This window comes from Hyalella azteca, unplaced genomic scaffold (genome assembly GCF_000764305.2).
Source record: "Hyalella azteca isolate HAZT.00-mixed unplaced genomic scaffold, Hazt_2.0.2 contig15170, whole genome shotgun sequence".
Classification (NCBI taxonomy): domain Eukaryota; kingdom Metazoa; phylum Arthropoda; class Malacostraca; order Amphipoda; family Hyalellidae; genus Hyalella; species Hyalella azteca.
In genome coordinates, this window is record NW_025945030.1 from 15,660 (window position 1) to 24,940 (window position 9,281).

At 40.0% G+C, this 9,281-nt stretch overlaps 1 protein-coding gene across 2 annotated transcripts; it reads right to left on the reverse strand.

Moving 5' to 3' along the window:
- Positions 1–260: 260 nt before the first annotated feature.
- LOC108674418 (solute carrier family 15 member 1-like) lies at positions 261–7,172 on the reverse strand. Of its 2 annotated transcripts, XM_018162361.2 has the most exons (9): positions 6,833–7,172; positions 6,044–6,264; positions 5,430–5,596; positions 4,807–5,014; positions 4,580–4,643; positions 3,726–3,947; positions 2,650–2,775; positions 1,930–2,028; positions 261–1,614 (listed from the first exon to the last, which is right to left on the reverse strand). In XM_018162361.2, exons 1-9 carry the CDS (start codon positions 7,064–7,066, stop codon positions 805–807), a joined length of 2,151 nt encoding a protein of 716 aa, XP_018017850.1. In that variant the 5' UTR covers positions 7,067–7,172; the 3' UTR covers positions 261–804. The 2 variants fall into 2 exon arrangements, with proteins under 2 accessions (XP_018017850.1, XP_018017851.1); XM_018162362.2 differs by lacking the exon at positions 4,580–4,643 and having other exon boundaries at positions 4,743–5,014.
- Between the last annotated feature and the right edge of the window lie 2,109 nt (positions 7,173–9,281).

Below are 9,281 nucleotides of genomic sequence, written 5' to 3' on the forward strand. Positions count from 1 at the left end.
GGTATAACTCTAGGACGGCTCTGCATTCCGCATTGGTTTCTTAAGCTAAGTCTGAAGTTCAATTATCAATAAATGTCATTTTAGATGCTTTTCTTATAGTTTTTTGTATTATTTAAACAGCATACCAAATCATATAGTTAGTTTGATATATATAATGGTCAATGAAATTAATTCCCGTATCGGCTCCAGATATGAACAAATTTAAATCTATTTTCAAAAAGTCATTGTGTAAGTAAAAAGCAATATTTATTTAATATTTATTTGCTTAAAATACTTATTGAGCTGTCCATCTTACACGCCAATGCGTTAAAGAGACTACCTATATCTCAAACAACTTGCCAAGAAAACAAAGTCTCCAAATAAATTCAAGATACTTTTCTGTGGGAATTGAGAAAATTCTTTGTCTTTGAAGATACAGAGACATATTAGGGGACACTTAAACATGCGCGATGATAAAACTTAGGTATTGAAATTATACACTTTTGAGCACAATATCCTAACATTTCATATGAACGAAGTATGTTTCACCATGAACATAATTATATTTTCATTCTTTTCAGAACAATTTCAAAGTCAAACCAGAAGCATTATGCAACGATTTAAAACTCATGGATCTGGTAAGATTTTTTTCTCAACGAGCCTTTAAAGTACAAGAACACACGTTGTTTGTCATTTCATCCCCTTATTACTAGTTCTCGATGTCGCGACTTAGTATTCACTGCCAAAATTACAAGGAAAATGAAATTACAATAAAATTGAATCCTGATAATTCACTGATATTTCTATCAAAATATTAGTGAACATTCAGAGCCTGACTTCGTCGAAGCCTAGATTATCGTTACCCAAATCTTCTCTATTGGGTTTACTTTCCATTAACGATCCTGTTGCCGGTTTACTTGACGAGGAAAGATTGACTTTTTCATCCATCTTCGAATTTCTGTAATAATTACGCACCATTATAAAGAAAACCATTGTATCGATCAGCATTATTGCTGAATAAGTAAAGGCCTCACGTGAGGCTCTGTGTTTGAAAACTTCGGATGCTTCTGATACTGCCGTTAAAATGGCGAAAATCCACAAGCCGATTGTGATGGTAAACAGGTTGGCAGCCTGCATCACCGACTTCATTGCTGTGGGTGCTTCGGTGTAAGCGAAATCCATACCAGAAACCGAAAATAAAACTTCTCCTATGGTCATGAAGAGGTATTGAGGTAAAGTATATAACACGTGAAGCTCTGATGGCGCTGTTAGGAAAAATATCTGAGCCGATGTCGACGGGGAAATTACGATGTCGTACACCCCATCCTGATCTATGCTGGCTTCTCCCAGCACCACGTTGGATTGTTTGTCGATAACTCGATATGTATGAGGCGGTATTTTTTTAAACGCTGACTCTCCGCCCGTAACTGCTATAGAAACATTCATCTCAATGTAGTTGAGAATGTATTTTTGAGACGTGGTCGAATTATCTAAGGGCAATTGAAGGACCGTAAGACGAACTTTGGCTTCGGCATCGACGTCTTTGATGTAATCCAGCGTTGGCTGCAGCGGCCGAACACTTCCAGTGTCTATGGCAACTGCCGTCACGCTCCCGGCCATCAGCTTCAGTGTTATCTATGGAAAAATATCTTTACTTTTCGAAAAATGTTTTGAACACCTGAATAATTACCGAAAATTTTAGGCCTCCGGCCTTCCTTGTTGGGGCATGAATATTTTTTTTTTTTTTTTGACGCAACTGTTAACTGCAAAAAAGTGAAACCTATTATTTGAACTTCACACAAAACTAGGAAGAACTAAAATGAACGAATTCGTAGATATACGTCGCAAAATTAATTAAATAACATAAAATGATTATTTTAGAAGAAAAAGATCTCCTGTACACTGCCATGAATTGCAATTGATGGGAGTCAAATTCTGGCATAAACGTGCCTCTTGCATCTGATCGCGGCTCTCCCCACAGCCCGCCGTCAGCCCCAGCGTAAAGGCGTCCATGTTCTGGATGTCTGCCACGGACAGAGTTTCTTCCAGCTGAAGATTTGTAAAGAAGAAATTACTTATGAAAATATCCCATATGGTGGCCGCAAGTGAAAATTTTATGTGGTTTGATTGTTACCAGCTTTAGTGAGTACAATGTTACACAAAAACACAGCAAAGCGTTAATTCGGACTAACAATTTGATACACGGATTGAAAAACTATTAATTACAAAATGTCTACCATTAATGTTACGTGGACACATTTTCATTTCTCTTGCACAATCAAAATTTATAATCAATGTCAGCACCTAAATAAATTTTTTCAATAATCCATCATTATTTCATTCTGATCAGTTCTAGAACCCCTAGAAGATACTTTTTAGATCGACGTAGATCGTCGTTTTTTAGATCGTCCAGCAGGTGATATTACCCACTTGATGGACGTACCTGACCAGCAGAAGGTATGACCCACTTGATGGACGTACCTGACCAGCAGATGGTATGACCCACTTGATGGACGTACCTGATCAGCAGATGGTATGACCCACTTGATGGACGTACCTGACCAGCAGATGGTATGACCCACTTGATGGACGTACCTGTCCAGCAGATGGTATGACCCACTTGATGTAGGTATGACCCAGCAGATGGTATGACCCACTTGATGGACGTACCTGTCCAGCAGATGGTATGACCCACTTGATGTCCCTCGTCAGCCAAGGCATGACAGTCACTTCACAAGGGCGGTTGTTGTACAGAGTGATACCCGTATCCTGCTCGGTCAGGATAACTTGCTCTACCTGCAACATTAAGACAAACTATATAGATGTTGTACAGAGTGATACCCGTATCCTGCTCGGTCAGAATAACTTGCTCTAACTGCAACATTAAGACAAACTATAGATGTTGTACAGAGTGATACCCGTATCCTGCTCAGTCAGGATAACTTGCTCTAACTGCAACATTAAGACAAACTATAGATGTTGTACAGAGTGATACCCGTATCCTGCTCAGTCAGGATAACTTGCTCTAACTGCAACATTAAGACAAACTATAGATGTTGTACAGAGTGATACCCGTATCCTGCTCAGTCAGGATAACTTGCTCTAACTGCAACATTAAGACAAACTATAGATGTTGTACAGAGTGATACCCGTATCCTGCTCAGTCAGGATAACTTGCTCTAACTGCAACATTAAGACAAACTATAGATGTTGTACAGAGTGATACCCGTATCCTGCTCAGTCAGGATAACTTGCTCTAACTGCAACATTAAGACAAACTATAGATGTTGTACAGAGTGATACCCGTATCCTGCTCAGTCAGGATAACTTGCTCTACCTGCAACATTAAAGACAAACTATAGATGTTGTACAGAGCGATACCCGTATCCTGCTCAGTCAGGATAACTTGCTCTACCTGCAACCTTTAAGACAAACTATAGATGTTGTACAGAGTGATACCCGTATCCTGCTCAGTCAGGATAACTTGCTCTACCTGCAACATTAAAGACAAACTATAGATGTTGTACAGAGTGATGCCAGTATCCTGCTCGGTCGGGATAACTTGTACTACCTGCAAGAGCTTCTTACACGTTTGTTCTATCAACTATCCTACCTATATGCTCTTCAAATTAAAATACTTTTAGTTATGACTTGAAACTATAAATTGAACGAGTGCATAGACAAAAAAGTCCACGCGGTTCTTATTCAGAAACAAATTCTCACGAAGCACTTATCTTAATGATCACCTGCATGTTGATGATCCCATAAATGAGGAAGGAAACGACCGCGAAAAGCATGCCCGTCGTCATGCGACTTGCCACTGAGGTGAGCACGTTTATTTTGTTCAAGAGTGGGTAGACGACCAGGTCAAAGAGAGGGATCAGCACCAGAATCAGGAGCGGGTTGATGGACGAAGTTAACTCTGCAGGAATCTGGTACGACCCAATTCGGTTGCTCAGCCTCTTCGCCTGGCGGTCAGAACAAATGGAAAGGTTCAGTTACGGATTAACCGCTTATTTTTATCTTTTTTTGTGAGGAGAGGTAGGGGAGATTTGAGCGTAGATGGGTAGGAGTTCGTTGAAAGCAAACGCTTGTTTCCTTGCAATGAGGTTAACATAAATATTATTACGAATTATTATTATATAAAATAATTTACCAGTGTATCTCTACTGATGATATGTGCGCTAGTAGAGACTATACGTATATTTCCAAATTCTAACAAAATAATATATTGAAATATTTACGCATTTATATTTGGGTTTTAGAATACGTAGAAGTCATGAGACAACTTATTAAAAAATTTCACAGCAACAAAATATCTAAAAAATTAAGCCAAAGCTTATTTAGATTTTGCCCGGAACTTTTTGAAGTTAATTTTCCAGTCACGTTTCTGTCAAAGCAGGCAGGTGTTCCTTGATATCATGTCTTTCAATATTTCAATCAATATTTATTCTTACTAAAATTTTCGACTGTAATAAATCAATCTTTGATCACATATTCTCAACTGTGCTAACTGTTGAGAGAACAAAGCAATGGCTTACACTTCTAAAAGTTACAAGTACAACATCCCTAAAATATGATTTCCAAGACAAAAACTCACCTGGAAGATCATCCCAGTTGATGTCTGATAGAAGAGCGCCCAGAACAAAGGATACGTCGTGAATGTGATCTCAACTACGCTTATTCTGGCTAGACAAAGTAATAGTTTACACTTCTAAAAGATACAATATACCTAAAATATGATTTCCAATATATAAACTCACCTGGAAGATCATTCCAGTTGATGTCTGATAGAAGAGCGCCCAGAACAATGGATACGTCGTGAATGTGAGCAGAACTCTCAAGGTCTTCTTAATGTCCACGATAAGACCAGGGTCAGGGGCGGCCTTGCCTTCTTGAGGCAGCATGGCTCGGTCCAGCCAGTGCTGCACGGGCGGCGAGTGTCTGGAGCAGCGCAGTCTGATGGCCCGCCCCACACACCGCACCGCACGCATCAGCATGGGGTCCGCTGGAGCCTCCCGGTACTGCCGCTTTCCTGCGACACAATCCTGCGTCAGCAACACAATCCTGCATCAGCAGCACAATCCTGCATCAGCAACACAATCCTGCATCAGCAACACAATCCTGCATCAGCAACTGCATCAGCAACACAATCCTGCATCAGCAATACAAGCCTGCATCAGCAATACAATCCTGCATCAGCAATACAATCCTGCATCAGCAATACAATCCTGCATCAGCAACACAATCCNCACCCAAGTCATACTCACCCAAGTCATACTCACCCAAGTCATACTCACCCAAGTCATACTCACCCAAGTCATACTCACCCAAGTCATACTCACCCAAGTCATACTCACCCAAGTCATACTCACCCAAGTCATACTCACCCAAGTCATACTCACCCAAGTCATACTCACCCAAGTCATACTCACCCAAGTCATACTCACCCAGGTAGAAGACAGTGGTGGAGACCACCATGACGCCGACGAGGATGGCGTAGGGCAACAAGAAGCAGTCGCTGCCGAAGCACTGCACGGAGCCTCTGAGTTGCGCGGTTAGCAGTTGTCCGCAGAACGCTCCGGCGTTGATCATCCAATAGAAGAAGTAGAAAAATCTGATGACGAGTAAGCAAGTCAGAATAATTTTAGTTGAAAACGAAAACTCGAAAGTCAGTTTATTTATTTATTGGTTTCAAGGCAGAAGTCTGAAAATCACGCGTCTTTTATTCAGATACAAGAATCCTAAGATGATCGGTTGATCCGAATTATACTCGCAGGCTGTAAACGTTCAGCAAATTCAAACTGTTTTATAGATGCGATGAAGAGAAAATATCCCATTTAAAATAATAACCACTGATGCTGAAAGTAAAAGACTAAACTAAACAACATAATTCTCTAGTTGATTCAATTTTCGAAAATGAGTATGAAATTGCACACATAACACAAAAAAATTCTACCCTTAAGAAAATTTTGGCAACATTCTTATCCTGATGGAAATAATTATCTCTCAGAACTACTAAGGAGTTGAACGAGTTCACTATATAATAACAAGAAACTACCACCTTTCCTGGCTCCTGCGTTGTTGTGGGAGGATGAATTGATCAGGCCCAAGGCTGGAATAAACTGCCTTCATGAGGCCCGCGCACATGCCGAACACCAGCAGCCCTCCTATGCCCGTGGACTTTGTGAGTTCGACTGAAGTCATCATGGGCGACGCAGACGACAGAGTGTAGATTACGGTGCCCACCACGTAGCCGCAGCACATGTAGAACACCAGGCGAAACTGCAGCAGACAAAACTTTAGGAGCACCGAGCGAAGCACGAATATGAGAGATGAGATACAAATATTTCGTCTTGATTACTAATAATATTCAACCCGTTGCAACAGCCGTCACCACCAACCAAAATTAAAGCAATGATCAGGCCTTGTAAAGCGCGTACGATGCTGTGAGTGGCCCATTGCGCTGAAATGTTCCGCACCATTCATGTCCGTTTTTATTGGATTGACCAAACTTAACGGGAAATCAACCACTTTAAGAAAATATCTTTGTTTCCCAACTAGAAGCTAGCAAAAGTTTGCAACATATAATATAGAGTAATCTAGGTAACCGACCCTTGACCATAATTACGTCGCGGCCACGAAACATAACCACTATAGAGGAATAATAACAGGAATTCGCACATCTAAGTATAAATGTGCTGTCGCAAAACCGTCTTACAACAGCCACCAATCTTGTGAAATCATATAAAAACACGCAAAAACACCATTTTTCTATTATAATATTGTAAATGTTTTTCCTGACTGTTCGAATAGTACAAATCGCTATAGAATTGATCTGAAATAGCTTCACCTTGCCCAAGTAGCTGTCTGCGATGATGGCCCCGGTGATGGGCGCCAAGTAGATGAGGCCCTCGACAGTAGACTTGATGGTAGATGACTGCGCTGCAGAGAACTGCAGTACGCGCTGCATGTAGAACACGGCGCCTCCGAAGAGTCCATAGTACGTTAACCTCTCCAGCAGGTACCCCGCCAAGATGAAGTAGGCGCCCTTAGGGTAACCCTGGACAACCGGCGCGCTGTCCATGCCGGTAGTCGAGGAGATATTTTCAAGTTTAAATTTCCCTAAATAAAACTATTCTCAGCCATCTGAAGGGTTTGTCACACCACACACTCCTCTGGGAAGAGTACCAATAAAAATTACTAAATATAAAATAATAATTAGGTAGATATAATTTAATTCATAATTAAAATATAATTTTTCTGCATTTCCTACCCCCCAAAAAAATTTCCTGTCCACAACGCATGCACATTATTTCACCAGCCGTCAGCTCACATTGTATGTGCAGCAAAAAAAAACGCTGTTCTTCAGTGAAGATGTTAGATTTGTTAACGTAACTTCGGGACGTCGAGAGTTTTTAATATGTTAATAAAAACAATTATGTCATATATTTATGATATCAATCCATCGCACAATAATTATTGTTCGTGCAGTTTGTTCATTTATCACTAACTCCCTATACTATCTCTTTATAATCCCAGTCACTACACTGCCAGACGACTGAACGCTGCTCGGTCATAAATTCAAACAGTTTGGCCAATTTCACCACGATTTATTTGAGTGTCCTTGAATGAGCCTTTTGGTCCTTATTGATAAATCATTCATGCATGAAATCCACGCGTCTTCAAAAATGCATGAAAATTTTTGGAAATAATCCAAATTTCCAACAAAATGAAAAAACTCGCGTCAACACGATACAACTCCCATGCCAAATCGTCAGTTAAAATTCCGCAAGTTTGAGAATCTCGCAGACAGCACAGTTTTCGTAACGAAAAAAAACGAATGTCAAGAATGCAACCGACACTGCGCAAGGTTCGCTGATCAGGTCACCAAGTCTGAAGCAAATCGCTGTCAACGAACAGGTTTCCTCTACCAGCCCTGACGCAGTTCTGGTGTCGACCAGTGGCACTTTCCAACTGACCCAAATGAGGAACTTGGTTGAGGGAGCCGTGAAAATAATACGTAGATATTATAATACGTACATTAAAATAATCGCTTCGAAACAATTTTGTTCTGCGTTGCAGCCCTGAACTGTCCCTGCAGCGTGCGTTGTGCAGCCCGGGCGTCGACCAGTGGCACTTTCCAACTGACCCAAATGAGGAACTGGGTTGAGGGAGCCGTGAAAATAATGCGTACATATTATAATACTCACATTAAAAATAATCACTTCGAAATAGTTTGGTCACAATAGTATCACAATTGTCGCATTGACGAAGTTTCCTCACAATAGTGTTAGAATAGTCGCATTGAAGAATTTTCGTCTCAATAGTGTTGCAATGGTGGTATCGACAACGTTTCGTCACAATGTTGTGACAATGGTCGAGCTGAATAATAATTTTGACAGCGCATAAACCTCGGAAAAGTGAGATATATTCAAATGTTCGAAGGTCCAGTGTACAACTTTGCCATCCATGTATTGTACATGTATACTTTCACAATACTGACATACACAGAAGCTGTGCACACTGTACAGCGAACGTAGCTGGCAGTCTGAGGGCTTTGTTTCAAGTGTAGTTACGACAAGCAAGCATCTGACAAAGCCCTCGTTTGTGTTTTAACAATGCATGTTACACTGCATTGTGTAACGTGTAGAACGCTGCACGTTAATGGCGGTCCAAAGCGATTAGTATTGAAACTTCAAATGTGATTCGCCGCTTAGGTAATGCGGCTTACCGCCACTAAACTAAGAACGTAATCACCGCTAATGAGAACATCTGATGCCGATCATCTTTTGGTTGTGGCACTAGGCATGCAATGCATAATTTATTATCTAACATTAACTGCAATGACAGCTTAAATCTTGCTGAGTGTTGAAAGTAATTCGAAAAGTATAATTGTAGATTACGGTTAATTTCTAATTAGGCTAGCAGAGAGAAATTTATGTGTTGATTTCATTTTGAATATTCAAGTGTAACAACAAACTATAAGGTGAGGATTAGCCATTCATTGTTGGTCAACAGTAATTACTGAAGAATTCAACTGAAATTTAATCTGGAGTTGGAAATGCGCGCATACAGTAAAAATATAGTTATCCAATGCAAAGCCAAAATTCTACGAAATAATATGTTTCCTTTCTTTACATTCATTGCCTCATTAACAATAATTTTTAATTTTAATAATATGGATCCCATTTTAATAATTTAATTGATTATTTATTATCAATGTTATACATATTATTAATTAGTATTGGCACATTATTAATTAATTTATTGCCTAAATATTAATATTACATTAAGAATGT

Coding starts and splice junctions, on each gene's coding strand:
- LOC108674418 (XM_018162361.2), bottom strand. CDS start 7,066: ATGGACAGCGCGCCGGTTGTCCAGGGTTACCCTAAGGGCGCCTACTTC. Junction 5,597..6,043: donor CAACGCAGGAGCCAGGAAAG/GTGGTAGTTTCT, acceptor ACTCGTCATCAG/ATTTTTCTACTTCTTCTATT. Junction 4,644..4,806: donor ACCTTGAGAGTTCTGCTCAC/ATTCACGACGTA, acceptor AGTTGAGATCAC/ATTCACGACGTATCCTTTGT.